Below are 23,236 nucleotides of genomic sequence, written 5' to 3'. Positions count from 1 at the left end.
CGTCAGCCTTCCTGCTCCTCTGATGCTGCTTGGCCTGCTGTGTTTATCCAGCTCTACACGTTGTTATCTCAGATTCTCCAGCATCTGCAGTTCCTACTATCCTTGAAAGTTGTGTGTTGGGATCCCTTAGAATCCCAATGGACTGACTATAAAGGGAGCTGCCTGAGAAGTTTAAATTTCTGGTGGTCAACAACCTGACACCTAGCACCCTCTGAAAACATCGGCAAATCGGAGTTGGTGTTAGAGTTGGAGACTTTAGAGTGTTCCAACAAGTGCTACCTGCGTAAGTACCCAGAAAAAGTTAAATGATTAAAACCTGCCCTAACTCCTGGATAACTAAACTACTGACCCATCAATCACTCACACTGAATTCCACATCCTTCTTACCTTCCGAATACTCATGACATTTGCATTTCCCACCAATATTTAACTCCCTCCACCTGACAATTGACCAATCCCTGCTAACATCTGTCCTCCCCACTCATCAACTCACACCACCCGCCCATCCCACACAACCGACCCTTTGATGCCCACACCCTAACCTCCTTCACCCACCTACCATTCTAACCCTTCTCCATTACTCCTCATGTGTTGTTTGCCACAAAGGATGAGTTAGGACAGATGTTCCCGAAAGCTTGTAAGAAATTAAGTACGTAGCTCATTATCTGACCAGGGTGGAAATAAGGAATCTGATCCAGATCAGAAGATTTAGGCCATTGTCTCTGCTGCAATCTTGATTCCCATATCTATCTTACAGGAATGCACTGCAGTTATTAGCATGGTGTAAAAGGCCACAGACTACTGTTCATCTCCAGCTTTGTTATTTAGCCCCCTGTGCAAGGCACAATGGATAATACATAGTCCTTTTCAAGACCACAGTATGCATTCAATTAGAAAGGAGAGCAAAGTGTATACATTTGGTTGTGCAATGACTGGTTATAGAAACAACTCGATTTTCCTGTCCAAACGACCTCCTACAATCTCCAGATGACTGCGCAGAGTTAGAGGGTGTTCTTTAAATATTGATATTCAGGATTAATCTGCACAATCTGATATGCAGCTTAACAGGGACTGCTTTCCAAACAAGCACGAAGTTAGTAAGCAGTTAGCATCTGACGGTACTCCATTTGTACATTGATTAGGTTGTTTAAAGGGTGGCCAATCTACTGTGGCCATTAAGCACCAAACGATTATGTTGAAAATGACTCCCAGAGACTCCTGTTCTTTTTCCTGTCTGTCAAAGTCCATGATATTTCATTGCATCATTGTGGTGAAGTACGTGGTAAGGGGCAGCACTGCTGCCTCACAGCACCAGGGACCTAGGTTTGATTCCACCCTTGGGATACAATCTGCGGGGAGATTGCGTGCTCACCGTGGTTTTCTTCCCACAGTCCGAAGATGTGCAGGTTAGGTGGATTGGCCATGCTAAATTACCCAAAGTGTCTAGGCAATGTGGATTAGCCAGGGGAAATGTGTATTATAGGGATGGGTTGGATCTGGGTAGGGTGCTCTTTGGAGGGTCAGTGTGAACTCAATGGGCTGAATGGCCTGCTTCCACACTGTAGGGATTCTACTCAATGTGAAGGTGGAATACAGTGCACAATGCCTATTAACAGGTGGTGTATTGAACTCCTACAGCACTGCATGTCTAGTTGTAGTTTAAACTAAAATACAAAGCAAAGAACCGCAGATGTGAAACAAAAACAGAAATCAGGTCAGGCAACATCTATGGGCACAAGGTAGAGTTAACATTTCAAATCCTTCTTTGCTGCCTTCAGAACATTCTGAAGAGGGGTCACTGGACTCAAAACGTTAACTCTGTTTCTCTGTGCAAGAGAGTTTCCCTAACAATATCTGGGGTTTTTATTCCCAAACTATATTCTGTCAGGTTCAAACAGTGAAGATGTAGGGATAACTAATGAAGAACTGGTTGACTAACTCTGGAGATTTTGAAACAATGAAGCAGGACCATCTTTCAGGCAATTCAACACAAGCATGTCTGGGCCTGTTGAAGGGATTGGCTTGCTGTCCAAAAGGACGTTTTTCAGTCTTTGATTTCCTTCAGTTTTAAGCACTGAGTAAAATGTCCAGTTACAGATCCTTGGCTCCACAACTTCCAAAAGCCTCAGTGCCATATTAGCCCAAATAAAGATGCAATATTGTTCTGTGAGATTAATCCTCTTGTATCACGTAAAGTCTGAGGCAGGTGCCAATGCAGAAACATAACAGGAACTGAATTAATGTAGATTTACTTGACTGCTCAAGGTACCCAACAGGTTTCCAAAAACAATAAAGTCTGCAACACATCTGTGCCAACACAGAGGACAATTAAGTACAAGACATTCTCTTAAGCAAGCTAACTGGCTCAGCATACAAGCTTGTTATGTTTGTTTAGAAAAGCAACCTTCTGACTCTATCCGACATTCAAAAGTGCCCCTTTCCAGTTACCTGCTTGACATTTCGGGGCTGTTAGCAACATTTGATGCGAGTACTTTACCTGAACAGGCATGGCCCACAGATTAGGACACAGGAATAGGAACCACATCAACTGATTTGTTTCGATGGCAACAAGGTTATTGATTTGTCCTAAGGTCACCTCTCCCATTGACATATTGGAGGTGGAGAGACGGAGAATCTTGTTGTAGATCATAGCCTTGAGCAAACCGAGCATAAATAGACATTACTTTCAGTGAGAACAGACAGGTTTCATGTAAGGTGCGGGAAGATGATCAATCCTGGTGTAACAGAGGAGCAATGCTTGATGTTAAAAAACGTATTGTTAAAGTCTTGGGGCCTACTAGATTAGGCATCAGCTTCCTATAACAGGAAACAAAATTTTGAGCCTTATCTGTAGGGTGACAATAGTGCAATGGTAATGTTACTAGGTTCGTGAGGCCAGGCAAATGCTCTGACACCATGGGTTCAAATCCTACCATAGCAGCTGGTGGAATTTGAATCCAATTAATAAATTGGTGATATAAAACTAGTCTTGGTAATAGTGACCATAAAACTATTATTGATTTTTCACAGAAACTCATTATTTTTACTAAGGAAGGAAATCTGTCACCCTTATTTGGTCCAGATCTATGACAGTGTGAACTCTGAAATTGCCTTACTCAGGTCAAGGGAATGAAGAACAAATTATGATCTTGCCAGTGATACCCACATTTCATGAAAGAATAATTTTTCAAAAATAAGTTCTGGGGGTGAAGCAAACTTTCTGTCAGGTTCATAGACAGACCCAATGTATTCTGTATTGTAAATTTTCCATGATTCTATGTTAAAAGTGGACATTATAAACCTGACAACAATCCATTTAAATTTTTGGGCCTTGAATTTCCTCAGTGTAGTTGGCAAGTTACACCAAAACAAACATCCATTTTCACAGCAGTTGTATCTGATATTACATGCACCAACACTCCCTGTCAGGAACACCAACATATTCCATAACATCAAAATTGAGATAAACAAATTACCTGAGCAATGTGTGTCCAAGGAACAAGCAGAACTTACGCTATGTTCCTTTAAGTCATTTCATTCTTTATGCATGCGCATCATATGAAATGTAGTAAAGTCTTCAGTTTTACCAGTCATTTTACCTGAGACCCAATGAATGCATTCAAAGATGCAGATCAAAAAGTGCAGGTCTCAATCGGGAGAATTTATAAATATCAAGTTACAATAAACCACTTTATTGCATATACATTTGTTGGTTTTCCAGAACTGGTGTAAGATGCAAAATGTCATGATGGGTGCAGAAATGTTAACAAGCAATGGAGGGTTGGAGTGAATTGTACGCTCAATATTGAAGACAAGGAAATCCAGGCATAGCATAAAACTGGTGAAAGCCTTCATTCGTTAAAATTCCTAAATTTTCTTTTGCTGGGAAGCAGTACTGTGCCAATGCTGTACTAAAAAGTACAACAAAATTGGAGGCTAATATGTTTTCGGTCCATTAAATCATGAAGAACATTTGCTTGTTGGTAAGTACAAGGTTGCTACAAAATGGCAACTGTGATGCTTGGCAATTAGCCCTCCCCATTAGGAATAATAATAACAGTACACTTATACCACGTTTTCAACATGGGAAAATGTCCCAAGGCCTTTTGCAGAATTATAATCACTGTGTTTGATTGCTAAGCCAATTAAGAAGGAGGTAATAAAAAGAATGACTAAAATCCTGGTCAAATGAGATAAATTTTAATGAGCTCCTGGCCAATATATATCTCTTAGCCAACATTAGTAAATCTGCTGCTTTGGTCATTCTCGCAATGTGGGACCTTTCTACATGCAATGTGGCTATAAGACGTAGGAGCAGAAGTAAGCAATTCAGCCCATTGAGTCTGTGCCATCATTCAATAGATATAATGATAATGCTTGATGCCCTTACTAATTAAACATCTGCTTATCTTAGTCTTAAATCTGGCTGCTTTATTTACAGCAATTAAATATTCATCAAAAGGACTTGATTGGTTGTCAAGGACTTTAGTAGTGAAACATGCATCATAAATGCAAAATCATTCTTGAAGAAGGAAGGAAAAAAGGTGGAGAAGAGGAAAGGTTTAGTAAATAAGGGCCTAAATGCATAAGCTCTAAAGGCAGAATGAAGGAAATACCGAAGACTTACAGGTGCATAGATTTGTAGGTAATATATGGTTAACCACAAAGGAAGATGAATGAAAACATTACCTAAAAGAAAAGTGCTTCTTAAAATGAAGTTCGTTAGGGTGGGACTTATTGTGAATTTATCTAAAATCCAGTCAAAGAAATACACTGTAGAACTTATTAATTTGTCAGGAAATGTTTTAATGACTTTATCAATGGCTTTAACACACCACCCTGTTCCCTGGCCAATACCTCTGTCTCAGGCTTACTGCAGTGCTCCAGCAAAGCTCAGCACAAGCTGGAAGGACAACACCTCATTTTCTGCTTGGGGACCCTGCAGCTCCCTGGACTCAATATCGAGTTCAATAATTTTAGGGCCTGAACTCTCCCCTGTCCTTGCCCCCTACCCCACACACCAGGCCTTGTTATCACATAGTCTGCCATTACACAATACCTAATGTTAGTCACTAACAGTCCCCATTAACAGCTACTTACCCTCTTAGCCAGATCGTTATCAACTCCTTTGTCTACCCAACTGCTCTTTTCTCTCTGTGAGCTCTATTCCCACCTACTGTTTACTCCTTACCTCCCCCAAATGCCATCTTCTGCATATGAACCAACATTTTCCTAGCTACCATCAGTTCTGAGGAGGGATCACTGGACCCAAAAAGTTAGCTCTGATTTTTCTTCAAAGATGCTGCCAGATCTGCTGAGCTTTTCCAGCAACTTCTATTTCTGCTTTAGTTCCTGATTTACTGCATCCGCAGTTCTTTCGGTTTTTATTTAGTAGGGATCAAAGAAATGGACCATGCACAAGAGGACAGAATTGGGAGTCACTTGAGGTCTGTTGGTGTTATTTTGTCAGAAGCTTGGCCAAAGCCCTGTTTATTTATGTTAGTGGGGTTCCAACTGCAGTCCAATCAGACATGCAATATTGGTGAGGAAGGAAAGTCAGGTGATGGCAGCTTAGAAAAATATCCAGATGCAGCTAGGTTTAAGGTAGCTTTGAGAGTCTTTGATTGGAGAGTCTCCACTGTCCATTAGCAATTCTTTGCTAACATTGAGAAATGAGCTGAATCTTAAGTAAGTCTTACTCCCCCACGGGAAGAAGAGTTTCCTACATTCAGGAACGCAGTGATTAGAACAGCTGGTAATTACATTGCATGGCACTGCTGTTAAAAGAGATCTATACAACGAGAATGAATATAACTACGGATGCTGTAAATCAGAAACAAAATCAGAAGTTGCTGGAAAAGCTCAGCAGGTCTGGCAGCATCTGTGAAGAGAAATCAGAGTTAACGTTTCGGGTCTGATGACCTTTCCTCAGAACTGATGGTAGCTGGGAAAATGTTGGTTTATAGGTGGGTTCGTATAAACCGACATTTTCCTAGCTACTGTCAGTTCTGAGGAAGGGTCACCAGACCTCCGCTTTTGTTTCAATACAACGAGTATTGCTTTCAAGGTCATCAGCATTTATTTTCACCCTCTATTTTAATACAGCCATTGGATCACTTCAGAGTCAGTGATTGATCTAAGCATCTAGTCATTTATATACCAGGGCAGGGTTGGGCTCTATAAAAACAGAATAGCTGATCATATTACATTGCTGTCTGTAGGTCTCTGCTGGGTTTCCTACATTATAACAGTAGTAACACTTTACATGTATTTTATTGAGTAGTTGCACTTTTGCCTCTGAGCCAGAAAGGTGTGCATTTAATCCCAAATCTCATGATCCTAAGCATATCTGGTGCTCAAGTCGCATTGTATGAGTTGTCACTGCAAGATATTAAACTGTCTGTCCTCTCAGCTAGATGTAAAATACACCATGGAACTATTTCAAAGAACAGATCATGCTGTCCTGACCAACAATTATCCTTTGATGACACAAAAAAGTGAATTAGTTTTCATTATCACAGAGCTGGTTGTTGAATCTCATTGTGCAGAAGCTGTGTTTTCAACATTACAATGAGTGAGTACATTAGGCAAGTATTTGATTGGTTGTTAAGAACACTGGAATGTCTTAAGCTCTTGAAAGACACTACAATCCCTCAGTATAGCTCACTATTCACTCATAAAAGAACTGGAAAGGAGAGGGCACAGATTGAAAGTACTTGCAAAAGACACAAAACAAAGGTTCAAGTCTGAGATAACAAGGTGTAGAGCTGGATGAACACAGCAGGCCAAGCAGCATCATAGGAGCAGGAAGGCTGATGTTTCAGGCCTAGACCCTTCATCAGAAGTCTGGAGTGCGCTGCCTGCAAGCACGGTGGAAGCAGAGTCAATTGAGGCTTACAAGAAGGCATTGTTTCTATTCAATAATCATCCAATGCACAAGGGGATGGGGAAAAGGCAGGAGAATGGCATCAAGCCATGATGCATATTTGGAGAGCTGGTACAGATATGATAGGCTGAATGGCCTCCTTCTGCACTGTAATTCTTCTGTGAAAATACCCACTTAAAAGATTTAGTCTATTGCTTTAAGATTTTGCCACAACATTACTTGGAACAGCTCCCATAGAGTTATCTAAGACAAGTTGCAGTATTTGCTGAAGTGAACTGTCTTTTGACGAAAGGAAAGCATTATTCGAGTGAGCAGCAGTTAACAGGTCATAATGTAGCGCCACTTGATATCGTACACACCAGCAAGGCTCCACGTAAATTGATGCCCGTTTCTATGGCCACATAGTAGGATGCTTGCAAAAACGTTCTCTGTAATATGAGGGCCAGGAAGAGCAACACTGCCAGAACATGAACGTTCTCCAAAAATTCCTTTGATGACACGAAATAAACGCCCATAAGCGTTACCTAAAAAAGGAAAGATTTCAGTTGACATTAAAAAAAGCATGATTACCTTGCAGCCTGAAGTCTATCAGACATGTGCAAAGCATTAAAAGGATTCTCTGCCATAAGAGAAGTCCATCTGATTTATTTTAGAAAGGATAACATTTCAAACAGGAAACATTAACTGTATTTGTCATGTACATTTTCCAAAGTTTCTATCATTACATATTGCTTGATGAATGATGAAAGGTGCCTTTGATTAGTCTCACCCCAAACTCATTTTCCACACTTCATCAATAGTCTCTGCTATTCTGTAATGTCTGAAAGTTAGGTCTTAAAACAAAACAATTGAGCTGTCACTTGGATCAGTTTCTTTTTCCATGCGGTAATAGCATGCAAGTAAGGATAACAATCTGTTTTACTGCAGTGCTTCACAGAGGCAGCCATTTAAGCCTCGCTTTTAGAGATGTAATTAGACAGTATTTTAAACACTTGCCAGCTAAGAACATCATTCCATCAGTGGAGTCAGACACAGAGCTGACCTTATTCTGTGCACACCTTTTCTGAGATAAGGCTTTAGAAGTCAGATAAAGGCATCCTTTTTGATTACACCTATTGATTTATGATCTAAGATAAAGGAACTGAACAGGAATGATCGAGCAATGGATAAGGCTGGGGAGCAAAATTCTCATTATTCTGTTGTTGTTGGAACACCTCAGAAATTGTTAGGTGTCTTACTCTTCATCACAGATCTGGCTTGAGGCTAAGATCTTGTCGGAGTCACCTTTACTTAAATATTTCTGGGTGTATCATTACTAAGGGTCAGCTCCCTGTTCTTACTCAGATTCTCTTTGTTCCCTTGTCTATGCACATGCCAGTAGCTATCATTCAGATAGTGAGAGAGTTAACAATTTAACTGCAATTATTTATCAATGGGATGAGCTGGAGCAGGTATGGGAGCGAATAGGATGGAATTTTCTTGTTTCTCATTGATCATGCAATTTATTTATTTATGGAAACAAATTATAATTATTACCTGACCTCAGTGAGCTCCAGTGGGGCCTTGTTCAGCTCGTTCAGCATCTTCCATACAACAGCTGAAACCTGCGGCAGAGACTGATTCCCTGCAAGTGTAAATTATCAATGGACACCTGAGGCAATGGAGCCAGTTGCTGGATCACAAATGTGGGAATAAAGGGGAATGGCCAGGGATTGAGCTACGATTGAAATTGGAAGATGATGGCAGGCTGATTTAATGTTCTGGTTACAGTGAGGGTCCAATATTTGAATGCCAGGTTGTTAATTGACTTGGCTTCATTCAACTGCAACTGTTCATTTACATATGGTAGACCGCAAGAGCACAGCACTTAAAGACCTGACTTTGATTGCATTGGACAGTACAGGTATCCATTTATATTTTTACTTAAGATTTATTCTTGGAACATGATGTCACTGGTAAAACCAGAATTTACTATTCATCCTCAATTGCTTTGAGAACATGATGATAGACCCTAAACCACTAGTCATAGCTCGATGGAGCAATTAGGTAGGTCAGGTTACTGAGTGCAGCCAATTACATTGACGTAGGACTGGAGTCATATCGGTCAGACCATTTAAGAACAGCTTGCTTCCTTCCCTACAGGATATTACTGATAGAATTGAGCTTTCCAACAATCCAACTGCTTCAGAATCATCATTTATTTATATCAGCTTCTTTTGATAACTTTTCTAAACTAAATTCAAATTTGCAAACTGTTGTGTGGTGGGATTTCAATTAGTTTTCTTGGGATTATTCATCCAGGACTTTCTTGATTACTACTACACTGACACAAACACTAAACTACCATGACTGTATATCTTTATCGAATAGCTGCGGCAAATTTGCTGGGCTTATCGCTACTAATGGATTGAAACACTGTCATTTATCAGGTTCCATGTACATCTTTTAAACTGTAGGATTAAATGCTATAAATAGAGGGGAGAAAGAAGTAATTCACTTACTTTATCTATTTGGCTTGAGTTGTACATCATGGTATTAGTTCCGTTAACCTGAGGAAAGTTGTACATTTAATAAACAGCCTTCACAAAAAATGTTTTAAGTTTTTTACAGATTGATTCATTTTATCAAAGCTTTTCACTCAAATTGAAGTTTAAAATACAACAGTCAAAAGAACTCCCGTTTTCTTGATGCTAGTTGAGAAATTAACCAAGCTGTTTTCAGTTAACTGTCAGTCATCATTAATTAGTGCATTCTCCAATGGCAACATCTCTATCACAGTCCACTTGTCAATCAACCAATCAACACTGTCCTCTCATGCAGTATGAATGCTGGTTTTACCTCTGAATTGGCATTCCTACAAATTGCCCAGATGAGTAAGACAAAATATTCTGACAAAAAAAAGTGTTTTCCAGCAATGTTGTGACTGTACAGGACATTGGTGAGGCCACTTTTGGAATACTGTTTGGGTCTCCCTGATATAGGAAAGATATTGTGAAACTTGAAAGGGTTCAGAAAAGATTTACAAGGATGTTTGCTAGAACTGAAGGGTTTGAGCCATAGGGAGAGGCTGAATAGACTGGGGCTATTTTCCCTGGAGTGTTAGATGCTGAGGGGTGACCTTACAGAGGATTATAAAATTATGAGGGACATGGATAGGGTGAATAACCAAGGACCTTTTTCCCAGGATAGGGGAGTTCAAAACTAGAGGGCATCAGTTTAAGGTGAGAGGGAAAAGATTTAAAAGGGACCTGAGGGGCAACTTTTTCACACAGAGGGTGGTGCGTGTATGGAGTGAGCTGCCAGAGAAGTGGTGGAGACTGGTACAATTACAACATTTAAACGGCATCTGGATGGGTATATGAATAGGAAGGGTTTAGAGGGATATGGGCCAAATGCTGGCAAATGGGACTAGATCAGTTTAAAATATTTGGTTGGTGCAGGTGAGTTGGATGAAGGGTCTGATTTTGTGCTGTACAACTCTAATCAGGCTCTGGAATATTGAACAACTGTTTTACAAACACTGTTACTGCTGACACCAATCAGCCAAGCGTCAGGAATAGTTACTGTGCATGCCTTCACACTCTTTTGTGCCTGAGAAATTGCTACAGACTTATCAAGTTCACATACTTCTGACTTTTAACATTTCAGAATTAAAGCATTAATACTTTATTTTAGAGATAGTAGGAACTGCAGATGCTGGAGAATCCGAGACAACAAGGTGCAGGGCTGGATGAACACAGCAGGCCAAGCAGCATCATAGGAGCAGAGAGGCTGACGTTTCGGGCCTAGACCCTTCATCAGAAAAGGGGGAGGGGAAGGGGGTTTTGAAATAAATAGGGAGAGAGTGGGAGGCGGATAGAAGAGGGATAGAGGAGAGGATAGGTGGAGAAGAAACAAACAGGTCGAAGAGGCGGGGATGGGGCCAGGAAAGGTGAGTGTAGGTAGGGAGTTAGGAAGGGGATAGGTCAGTCCAGGGAGGACGGACAGGTCAAGGGGGCGGGATGAGGTTGGTCGGTAGGAGATGGAGGTGCGGCTTGAGGTGGGAGGAGGGGATAGGTGGGAGGAAGAACAGGTTAGGGAGGCAGGGACGAGCTGGACTGGTTTTGGGATGCGGTGGGGGGAGGGGAGATTTTGAAACTTGTGAAATCCACATTGATACCATTGGGCTGCAGGGAACCCTGCAGCCCAATACTTTATTTTAAATGCTTTGTTTGGAAAAGCCAACTATTTTACATTTGGGAGTGCACTAAAGATCAATGATTTCCGGTGTGTCATAGTGCATGGCTAATTCTTAGTTTTACACACTCAAAACATGAGAGTTTATTAAATCATTCTTTCAGGTGTACTTTTCTAATGCAACTCCTTAACAAATATTTGAAATGTGACAGCAGAGGGACTACAAATGGAAGCCAACTATCGAAGGAAAAATGCTTTTTTGAGATAGACTCTTCGCCTCCCATTGTTTTTGTGCCATTGTTGACGCAGACCTTAGGAAGTGCCCACTATGCAATTGCAGCATCATCACAGAGTCTTTTGGAAAAGTTTGTGATACACAGACCACTTAGTATTACAATAACTTGATCTTTCTTGCAGTTAATGTCTTACCCTGAGAAAGTGGAACTCTGAAGATTTCAGCCCAATGTTCTGGGAGTGACTTGCTTTAAGGACATGTTTTAGCCAGGATCAACTTTCACTGTTGGCCTCAGTTAAAACAAGTCAGTGAGCTCCGAGTTAATCATGCCCTTAATAGGCAGCTCACTGATTAGCTGAATACAGAAGAATCCACAGTGAAGTGGCAGCCACTACTTAAAGGCTTGCTGCAATGCCTTAACGCTATGGTGCATTTTCCAGCAGTTCATAGCAGACTTCATTGCTGAACCAGTGGATGGCATAATTCCATTCAGAGCCACTGGGTTCCCTGATGCAGCCTTGGAAATGCTCACATAGGAAGCTAGAAGTAGGGTGAATGATCTCTGTCCTTCCAAAGGGCTCCAGGTTCCTCAACAAATGAATCAAAATAAATACAGCAAATTGGCACTGAACAGCACAGCCCCACTCTTTATATCTCTTTATCTCCAGTATCCAAGATTGGAAGGTCTAGCAAAATTTAACTGAAAGTTACAGACTCAGTTCCATTTGAGCATAAATCTGAATGAGTGAACTTGCTACATCCCTTTGCTGCATTCAGTCAACCACGGTGTCAACTTCACGATTTCCACATTAAGCTCAAGTTGTGGTCAGATTGTAGTAATTATTTGCCAGAAACCATCAGAAATTTTGGACAACACTCCTCCTGCACCTCCCCACTAGCCTACCATCCAAATCAGAGGCAGAACGTTTTGGAATCACCTGATCTGCAGCTAATTTTCCTTTCTCCTCTCTCAGATCACTGTTTAAAAAATGCATAAAAACAGTAAGCATTTTTCACTGTGGATGTAACAGGGGTTTTAACCCAATCTGAGCAATAACTGTTACCGAACAACTGATCTAATCAAAAAAAATAGTTTTACATTTGTGTAACATTATTTACATTATTGTCCTCATTCTAATTAACTAGTGGATGGTTAAACTAGATTATCTTTTAAAACAAAATTGTTTGTGACAGTTCATCTTCCATCTTAAATGCACATGTTTGTGTTGATCTTTACTCTCTGTAAATATTAAAGTGATTTCATCATTTCATAGAATCCCTATGGTGTAGAAGCAGGCCATTCAGCCCACACCAACCCTCTGAAGGGCATCCCACTCAAACCTGCACCACATTTCCCATAGCTAATCCAACTAACCTATACATTCCTGGACATTATGGCCAATCCACCTAATCTGCATATCTTTGAACTGTGGGAAGAAACTGGAGCACCCAGAAGAAACCCACGCAGACACAAGGAGAATGTACAAACTCCAAACAGACAATTATCCAAGAGTGGAATTGAACCTAGGTCCCTGGTGCTATGAGGCAGTAATGCTAACCACTGAGCACCATACCACCTTAGAAATTTGCAATTTTCATTTCCTTCTTGGCTAGCTTTAATGAGACCCGTGCTTAGATAGTTTGCGAACTGCGAACCACTAATAAAGAATGCAACAAATACATGCAAATCGAAATGAGTTACAGTTCTCGCCATAGAGATGAATAAAAATTACTACTTAGACTGCTAAACACGAGAACACGTCAGTAAAAGCTGAGCACAGAAACAAAGAAATGTATGAAATCACAAACTCACATTGTTACTTGATTTGCTTGTCTTGCTAAGGTGGTCGACAATCTTAAAGATGCAGAGGGGGCCAGCAAAACCTAGAAGGTCGGCCAAGTAACGGAAAGTGCTGCTAAGAAAGATTGGTCGACCGTAAGCCCTGTACATGGAATGCCAGATCGACGGAGGCTGTTCGCCTGGGAAGTGTGCATTTTTCTGCAGTGAAAAAAAACAAGAGGTTAAATCAAACTGTGCATAATGGAAGAAACCAACATTTTAAAAGCAGAGACAGGGGCAGAAACAAGTAGTCAATTAACAGTTTGCAAGTATTAATTTCTTATTAATTTCCAATCATTTTGTTTCCTCGTGAAATAGTCCTGAGGGTCAGTAACTTCTAAAAATGAAGATGAATTGAGGAATGGAAAATAAGTTAAAATATCCCATGGTGGAGTGCACTCTGCAAAGAGATTAGCATGTAGCATTATCAGTTTACTTCACTAGATCGGAAATCAACCAAATGTTGAGAAAGGCCAGTCTTTCTCATAGTCCATCCAAGGAGATCCTCAAATGCTCCCACTTTAATATCTAAATGTTTCAAAAAAAAATTCAGGCTTTAGTCTTTACTGCTGTTGCTGGACTGTTCCAGATCTGTGTAAAAATGATTTTTAAAATTTGACAAAAGTCTGGACCCAAGTGTTACTCTCAATCTGCATAAATCTTTTGAAACCCTTAGGAATTTCCAATAGAACAGACATATCATTGTAGAATGCTGTGGATTGAGAGATGAATGTTGAAGCTGCAGGGTACTTACGAAACTAGGAAAATATGGCTCTGTTAGTTAATGATGATATAAGCACAATAGAAAGGAGAGATTTAAATTCAGATAACCGAGGTGTGGAATCAGCTTGGGTAGAAATAAGAAATGAAGGCTGGAAATCATTGATAGGAGTGGTGTAGGTCCCTTACTGTAAGATGGAGCACAAAGAAAAAATAACAAAAGCTTGTCAGAAAGGCATGGAGATAATCATGGGAGATATTAATCTACATATAAAGTGGAAAGGTCAAATGTACAAATGTAGCCTAGATGAGGAGTTCAGTTCTAAGGAAGGGTCACCGGATCTGAAACATTACATCTGATTTCTCTTCACAGATGCTGCCAGACCTGCTGAACTTTTCCAGCAATTTCTGTTTATGTTTCTGATTTACAGCATCCGCAGTTCTTTCGGTTTTTATCGAGGAGTTCACAGAAAGTCTTCAGGATAGTGTCTTAGAACAGTATGCTTAAGAGCTGGGTAGAGAGCAGGCTATACTAGACCTGGTATTTTACAATGAGGTAGGATTAAATCATGGTGAAGGCAGGTAGCAAGTAGCATAATTTGATTGAACATTACATTGAGTTTGAATGGGTCAAGAGTCGATTTAAGATTTTTTTTATGAGGACATGAAAGCAGAGCTGGCTGAAGTGAATTTAGCTACAGCATATTTCAATACAGATGCAGAGGCAAACATTTAAGAGGATATTTCAAAATACACAGATACATTCCAATGAGTGAGAAAATACCTACTATCCATGATTAATGAGAAATGTTGAGAATTGCATCAAACTTAAAGGAAAAGCAAATAATCCTGCAAACACAGGTCAAAAAAATTGGACAGAATTTGAAAGTAGCAAATAATGACAAAAAAATTAATAAAGAGGGGAAAAAATTAGAGTATGAGAGAAAGCTAGCCAAAAACATTAAAATAGATAGTAAGAGCTTCTATAAGTTTGTCCTACATAAACTATGAATGGGCAAATAATAATGGTAAATAAGGCAATGGTAGATAAATTGAGCAGGTGTTTTACATCAGTCTTCTCTATAGAGGAATCAAGTAACATCCCAGAAGCATCAATAAATCAGGAAATGGAAGGGAGAGAGGAGTTCAGGAAAATCATAATCACCAGAGAAGTAGTACTGAATAAATTGTTGGAGCTGTAGGCTGACAAATGTCTGGGTCCTGATGGACTTTATCTCAGGGTCTTAAAAGAAATAAGATAGTTGATATACAATTTCAATTTTTAAAAAGTCCCTTAATTTGTGAAAATGCTATGAGATTGGAAGATAACGTATGTAACTCATTTGTTGAAACATGGAAGAAAGCAGAAAGCAGGAAACTAGAGGGCAATTAGTTTTAAATCCGTTATCAGGAAAATGGTAGAATCTACAATTAAGAAAGTTATAACTGGTCACTTGGATAGGTTCAAGGTAATCAGAAGAGTCAATACTGTCTGGTGAAAGAAAAATCATGTTTGATTTGTCTACAGTTCTTTGAGGAGGTAACTTGTTGTGAATAAAGAGAAACCAGTGGATGTACTGTACTTAGATTTTTAAAAGGCATTTGATAAGGTTCCATGTTAAAGGTTTTGGCAGAAACTAAAAGCTTATGGTGTACAGCATAGCATATAGCCACAGACAGAAGATTTAATGAGTCTATTATAAGTTGGCAAGATACAAAATAGGTATCAATGCTGGAACCTCAACCGTTAACAACTTACGTAAGTAACTTGGAGGAAGAAATAGAAGATATACTTGCCCAAATTCCCTGAAAACACAAAGGTAAGTTGTGAAGAAGACATAAAGAGGTTACAAAAGGATAGATAACAGGTTAAGTGGGTGGGCAAAGATATGGAAAATAGAGTACAATGTGGAAAAAGAAGTGATATTGTTCATTTTGGAAGAAGAAAAGAAAAAAGCATATTATCTAAATGGATAGAGATTAGAGCACTGAGATCCATAGGGATCTGGATGTCCTTGTGCATAAATCATTAAAGGTTAGTGCGGAGGTACAGCAAATAATTATGAAAGTAATCAAATGTTATCATTTATTACATGGGGAATTGAATACAAATGCAGGGAGTGTATGATTCATAGTCATAGAATTATACAGCACAGGAATAGATCCTTTGGTCCAACTCATCCATGCCAACCAGAAATCCTAAACTGATCTAGTCCCGTTTGCCAGCATTTGGCACATATCCCTCTAAACCCTTCTTATTCATATACCCATCCCCACACCTATTAAATATTGTAATTGTACCAGCCTCCACGACTTCCTTTGGCAGCTCATTCCATACATGCACCACCCTCTGCATGAAAAAGATGCCCCTCAGGTCCTTTTAAATCTTTCCCCTTTCACCTTAAACCTATGCCCTCTAGTTTTGGACTCCCCCACCCTAGGAAAAACATTTTGGCTATTCAGCCTATGCATGCTCCTCATGATTTTATAAACTTCAATATGGTCACCCCTCAGCCTCCAATGGTCCAGTGAAAAAAAACAAGAGCCTATTCAGCCTCTCCCTGTAGTTCAAACCCTCCAATCCCAGCAACGTCCTTGTAAACCTTCTCTGCACGCTTTCAACTTTAACAACATTCTTCCTATAGCAGGGAGACCAGAATTGAATGCAGACTTCCAGAAGTGGCCTCACCAATGTCCTATACAGCTGTAACATCATGTCCCAACTCCTATATTCAATGCATTGATCAAAACAGGCAAAAGGCAAAACTGTGCCAAATGCCTCCTTCACCATTGTCTACCAGCAACTCTACTTTTAAGGAACAATACACCTGCATCCCTAAGTCTGTTTGTTCAGCAACACTGCCCAGGGCCCTACCATTACCTGTACATGTTCTGCCCTGATTTGCTTTACCAAAATGTAGCATCTCCAGTTATACAAGGTACTGGTGAGACGACATCTGGACCACTGTGCATAGTATTGGTCACCTTATTTAAGGAAGAATGTAAATGTGTGGAAGGCAGTTCAGAGAAGTTTACCAGATTAATACCTGGAATGAGAGTGCTTAAGTATTTCAAAATGTTGGACAGGCTAGGCTTGGATCCAAAGGAGCTTAGAAGAATAAGAGATGACTTGATTGATCATTGATCCTGAGGGGTCTTTGACAGAGTAGATGAGGAGAGGATATTTCCTCTTATGGTAGAATCTAAATTTAGGTCTCACTATTTAAAAATAATATAAAACAGAGATTAGGCAAAGAGTAAATCTCTGGAGGGTTATCAGTTTTTAGAATTCTCTCCTTGAAGAGGCTGGCAGGGTGGGCAGGGAATGGTGGAAATAGAGTTCTTGAATGCTTGAATATTGAAGACAGAGGCAAATGTATTCTTGTTAAGCAAAGGGGTAAAAAGGCTATCAGGGTTAGACTGGAATGTGGATTTGACCTTAGAATCAGATCAGCCATGATCTTATTGAACGGGGCAGCGGGCTCGAGGAGCTGAATGGTTGAATGCTATTCCGAATTCATATGTTTGCATACATGTTACTATATACATATTGACATAGATGTCAATATATCTGCTGCTGATAGCCTGCAGTGTGGGATTGTTGATGTCCTGGGAACTGGGGTACTAGTACTCCACAGTGATGGATGACTGATTGTCAGATATCTGTGCGGCAGAGTGTCAATATGCTACAATAAGAGTGAAGATACCCTACGTTTTTAATATGTGTAGTATAATGAGAATGGATATGACAATGATACTTTTCATGACATCTTGGTACCATCAGCAGTCATGTGGTAAAGACGATGGAATAGTCTGTAGTCCGTAGAGACGTACTTACAGAGAACAGGACTAGGTAAAATGGTGTAAATAAAAAAGTTTGCCAGAGTCAGATAGCAGCCATGTAAAAAGAAACCCTTGCAATTCTCGAACTACCAGAAGGGACAAAGATTGCCAACTGTCCAATGTGCAGGATAGAACCCCAAGATGCAAGTGTCAGAATAACAGAAATCATGGCAGTACTTATTGTTCTACCAACCAATATGTTGACTGAAAACAATGACATGTAATGATTTTCCACAAAATCACTTAAAAATTCTGTATGTAGTACAAGTTAAATTCCCAAGGGAAAAATATTAATCTTTGCCAAGCAAAAGATTTTGGAAAGGAAGCACTTCTCATATTTCACATCCATAATTCTGATGTGTTAACGAGTATTAATTGCAAGGCACTTCCAAAGTGATTTAAAGCCGCAAGATTTGCCATGCTAACTAAACATAAGTAGTTCTAAATACATGAAGAAGTTGGTGAGGAGGTTTATAATCATCCATTCAGACAGAATAAGGGAAGCTATCAATTGGTGTCACAGCCAGCAGGATGAGACATCCATACGTTCAGATGAGTCTCTTACCTTCTGCTCTTCATAAGCGTCTTTCAGACGCATGTAGTTGGTGAGAGCCCTTGTGGCTATGGGGAGCTTGCCAATGGTTTTTAGGTCTATTGGCCTCTTGTGGGCTGAAATGATGAGTGTGTTCATCCACCAGTACGTTGCTTTTGACAGTAAATTTACAAATGGCTGCAGGAATCTCACACCCAGGTCTTGCAAGTCTTCAGGTGGTTTAACTTTTTTGGGGTTTGCAAAGAACACATATTTCTGGCAAAAGTGAAAAGGAAACTGTTTAAACAAATGTCTTGTTGGTTTTAGAATGAAAGAATTTTATGGAGTACGGAGGTATACAGCACAGACAGGCCATTCGATCCAATGGGTCTCTCCTTGTAGTTTATGCTCTACACAAGCCTCCTAACCCTCTACATCTAACCCTATTACGATAAATTATTTCCTTGTTCCATTATGTGTTAGTAAAGTTTCCACTCAAATGCATCTGTGCTATTTGCCTCAAGTTGTTGTAGTAGTAAGTTTCCCATTCTCAACATTCTTTGGATAAAAGGATTTCTCCTGAATTCTCTTTGAATTGGTGAATAATATTAGTACATTTATGAACCTTATCTTTGGACACCCCATAAGTAAAAACATCTATGTTTATCCTGTTCAACTATTTCATCATCCAAGGACCTAAATCAGGTCAGACCTCAATCTTCTCTTTTCTAGAGAAAGGAATCTAAACTTGATCAATGCTTCCTGATGGGTATGCATTAGGTCTGCTTTCCACCTAGTTCCATGTGCAGACCAGAAATGTTCTAAGATTGAAACTTAGGCCTGAATATTTGCAGGATTATATTAGCAAAGACCAAAATCCAGAAGTCCCCACCCCCAAGTTTGACCTCTAACTTTTATGGGAGAGGGAGAAGTGGAGCAGGTTCTAGAATACTTCTAGTCATTTTGGTCAGGTGAATGCCCGAAACCCAAAATGTGCACTTTATGGATTCATTTGATTAGCCAGAGGACCCTTTTGGAGACCTTATTTTCCCTTTTCAATATAGTCCTTTTGGAGAAGTTGGGTACACATTGGGATTGTGCAAAGTAGGTGTGATCATAGAATCCCTACAGTGTGGAAACAGACCCTTTGGCCCAACAAGTCCACACTGAACCTCAGAGTATCCCATCCAGACTCATCCCCCTATAACCCACACCTCCCTGAGGACTATGGGCAATTTAGCATGGCCAATCCACCTAGCCTGTACATCTTTGGACTGTGGGAGGAAACTGGAGCAAACCCATGCAGACACGGGAAGAATGTGCAAACTCCACACAGACAGTTGTCCAAGGGTGGAATTGAACCTGGGTCCCTGGTGTTGAGGCTGCAGTGCTAACCACTGAGCCACTGTGCCGCCCCATGATCCTGGAATTGTCAAATTTCTTTGGAACTATCAAAGCTGTCATGGGATTTAGCTGTACTGGGCTTTAAATTGTTCAACAATGTGGAGTTTAAAAAGAATCACCCTTGCTTCTTCATCAGTCTGTTTACGCTTGAAATTCTAGGATTTGAGCTGTGTGACTGATTTTACAATCTAACCTTGTCATAGTTGGGTGGCTGTTAACGGGAGTGTTTGATTGACAGCTCTAAGTTGCTTTATATTAGAAATATCTGTTTTCATAAAACATTAAAAACTTAACTGAAATGTTTGCTTTCGTTTGAAATTAGTCGAAGGAATTTCAACATGTTGATTTTTTACAAATTAGTGAAGAAGTCTGTTTGAAATTGTGACATCAAAGACATACGACTTCATTTTATCTCAGCATGGCTCTGAACTGGAAAGGACTAAGGGTGATGGGTGGAATACATAGGTTGGTGTAAGAGATATGAGTGGACATGGGGGTGAGTAAAGAGGAGTAGGCTGGCATAGGGATCATAAGAGACAATGGTGATGATTGAAGGGCATATGGTGGTGTCTGGGGTATGAAGTGCCATGGAGGTTGGCATACCGAGCCATGGAGAGTACAAGGGATTATGGGTGGGAGGTGTGTGGTAGCATGGGCTGGCATGACTGGGGCTTAGGGAGTATGTGGGGTGCTAGGGGTAAGGACTTGAGGGATTTTTCTTGTTTTAGTAATTTTAAAAATAACTTTGGCAAAAGTGCTGGTGCACCAAGGCAGGTCTTCCACATGACCCACCGCTACACCTGATAGCATCTGCTCTCATTCCTGGGTCACACAGTCCACCTCCCAGAGTGCCTGACCCCTCTGACCCCAAGGAGAAAATCCGACCAAGAAGCCAGTGTCTTTCCTGGGTTAGGGATTATGTAACTGGGAAATGCTCCAGTAGCTAGCAACAGTGCTTTGGTATTCCTCTGCAAGAGCCTCGTGTCCTTATTCCCCAGTTCTCTCCATCCCCTACAAGAATAAAGCATGGGTGTGACGGAATGTTTTCCAATTCCACAAGTGAGAATCTAATCATCATCAGTGAATTCCACACTATCAACATCCTGCTTTTACCATTGACCAGAAATTAGACCATAATACCAAAAGGCATAGGAGCAGGAATTAGACCACTCCGCCCATTGAGTCCACTCCGCCCATTGAGTCCACTCCGCCAATCAATCATGACTGATAAGCTTCTCAACCCCATTCTCCCACTTTCTCCCCATAACCTTTGATCCCCTTGACAATCATGAACCTATCTATCTTTGTCTTAAACATACTCAATGACCTGGCCTCCACAGCCTTCTGTGGCAATGAATTCCATAGATTCACCACCCTCTGGCTGAAGAAGTTTCTCCTTATCTCCATTCTAAAGGGTCTTTCTTTTACTCTAAGGCTGTGTCCTCGGGTCCTAGTCTCTCCTGACAATGGAAACACCTTCCCAACATCCACTCTGTCCAGGCTGTTCAGTATTCTGTAAGCTTCAATTAGATCCTCCCTCATCGTTCTAAAGTCCATCGAGTGTAGACTGAGAGTCCTCAAGCATTCCTTATATGTTAAGCTTTTCATTCCTGGGATCGGTCTCATGAACCTCGTCTGGACCTGTTCCAGGGCCAGTACATCCTTCCTGAGGTATGGGACCCAAATTGCTCACAATATTCTAAATGTGATCTGACCACAGCTTTATAAGGCCTTAGAAGTACATCACTGCTTTTATTTTCTAGCCCTCTCGAGATAAATGCCAACCTTGTATTTGCCTTCCTAACTACCGAGTCAACCTGCAAGTTTACCTTAAGAGAATCCTGGACTAGGGCTCCCAAATCCCTTTGCAGTTCAGATTTCTGAATTTTCTCCCCATTTTAAAAAATAGTCCATGCCTCTATTCTTCTTACCAAAGTGCATGGCCCCAAACTTTCCCACGTTGTATTCCATCTACTGCTTCTTTGCCCACTCTCCTAATCTGTCTAAATCCTTCTGCAGTCTCCCACATCCTCAATGCTACCTGTCCCTCCACCTATTTTTGTTTCATCTGTAAACTTGGCCAGAATGCTCTCAGTTCCTTCATTTAGATCACTAATGTATAAAGTGAAAAGTTGTGGTCCCAACACTGACCCTTGTGGAACACCACTAGCCACTGGCTTCCATCTTGAGAAAGACCCTTTTATCCCCAATCTCTGCTTCCTGCCAGACAGCCAATCTTCTATCCACCTTGCTTCTAACACCATGAGGCCATATCTTACTCAGAAGCCTCCTGTGCGACACCTTGTCAATAGCCTTCTGGAAGCCCAGGTAGATAACAACCATTGGCTCTCCTTGGTCTAACCTGCATGTTACGTCCTCAAAGAATTCTAACAGATTCATCAGGCATGACCTCCCCTTGATGAAACCATGCTGACTTTGCCCTATTTTACCACGCACTTCCAAGTATTCAGAGATCTCATCAGTCACAATGGACTTACCAATGACTGAGGCCAGGCTAATCGGCCTATAATTTTGCGTATTTTGCCTTACTCCCTTCCCAAAGGGGGGGTTACAGTAGCAATTTTCCAGTCCTCTGGGACTCTCCCTGACTGCAGTGATTCCTGAAAGACCACCACTAATGCCTCCACTATCTCTTCAGCTATCTTCTTCAGAATCTGGGGTGTAGCCCATCTGGTCCAGGTGATTTATCCACCTTCAGACCTTTCAGTTTTTCTAGCACCTTCACCTTGGTGATGGCCACCATACTCACTTCTGCCCCCTGACACTTTTGAATGTTTGGGATATTACTCATGTCTTCCACCATGAAGACTGACGCAAAGTTCTTATTCAGTTCCTCAGCCATTTCTTGGGTTCCCATTACTACTTCTCCAGCATCATTTTCCAGCTGCCCATTGTCCACTTTTGCCTCTCTTTGGTCCTTTATATATCTAAAGAAACTCTTGCAATCTTTTTTATATTACTGGTTAGCTTACTCTCATAGTTAATCTTCTCCCTACTCTGTTAGTCTTTGTAAGCTTCTCAATCCTCTGGCTTCCCGCTACCCTTCACCACATTATTTGCTTTCTCTTTTGCTTTTATGCTGTCCATGACTTCCCTAATCAGCCATGGTTGCCTCATCCTCCCTTTAGTATGCTTCTTTTTCCTAGGGACGAATTTTTGCTGTGTCACCCAAATTACTCCCAGAAACTCCTGCCATTGCTGTTCCACTGTCTTTCCTGCTAGGCTCCTCTCCCAGTCAATTCTGGTCAGCTCATCCCTCTTGCCTCTATAGTTGCCTTTATTCAACTGTAATACCATTACATCTGATTCCACCCTCTCCCTCTCAAATTGCAGAGTAAATTCTATCATATTATGGTCACTGCCTCCTAAGGGTTCCTTCACCTTAAGGTCCCTTTTCAAGTCTGCCTCATTGCACAACACTAAATCCAGAATTGCCTATTCCCTAGTGGGCTCCACCGCAAACTGGTCCAAAACGCCATCTCGTAGACATTCTACAAATTCCTTGTCTTGTGATCCACTACCCACCTGATTTTCCGAGTCTACCTGCATATCAAAATCCCCTATCACTGCAACCTTACC

At 40.7% G+C, this 23,236-nt stretch overlaps 1 protein-coding gene across 6 annotated transcripts in view; it reads right to left on the bottom strand.

Annotated features, from left to right (window-relative positions):
• abcc9 (ATP-binding cassette, sub-family C (CFTR/MRP), member 9) overlaps window positions 1-23,236 on the bottom strand; it is a 172,563-nt gene that overhangs the window by 106,586 nt on the left and 42,741 nt on the right. For all 6 annotated transcript variants that reach the window (XM_048610046.1, XM_048610048.1, XM_048610047.1 and 3 more), the window contains 5 exons: window positions 18,266-18,508; window positions 13,111-13,296; window positions 9,388-9,435; window positions 7,246-7,410; window positions 2,498-2,653 (listed from right to left, as the gene is read on the bottom strand). In XM_048610046.1, the coding sequence (XP_048466003.1) occupies window positions 2,498-2,653; window positions 7,246-7,410; window positions 9,388-9,435; window positions 13,111-13,296; window positions 18,266-18,508 (798 nt within the window). The remainder of the gene's footprint in view (window positions 1-2,497; window positions 2,654-7,245; window positions 7,411-9,387; window positions 9,436-13,110; window positions 13,297-18,265; window positions 18,509-23,236) is intronic.

The sequence above is a fragment of the Rhincodon typus genome, chromosome 22, assembly GCF_021869965.1.
Source record: "Rhincodon typus isolate 14 chromosome 22, sRhiTyp1.1, whole genome shotgun sequence".
NCBI classification, from domain to species: Eukaryota; Metazoa; Chordata; class Chondrichthyes; order Orectolobiformes; family Rhincodontidae; genus Rhincodon; species Rhincodon typus.
This window is presented reverse-complemented; position numbering and strand designations above follow the sequence as displayed.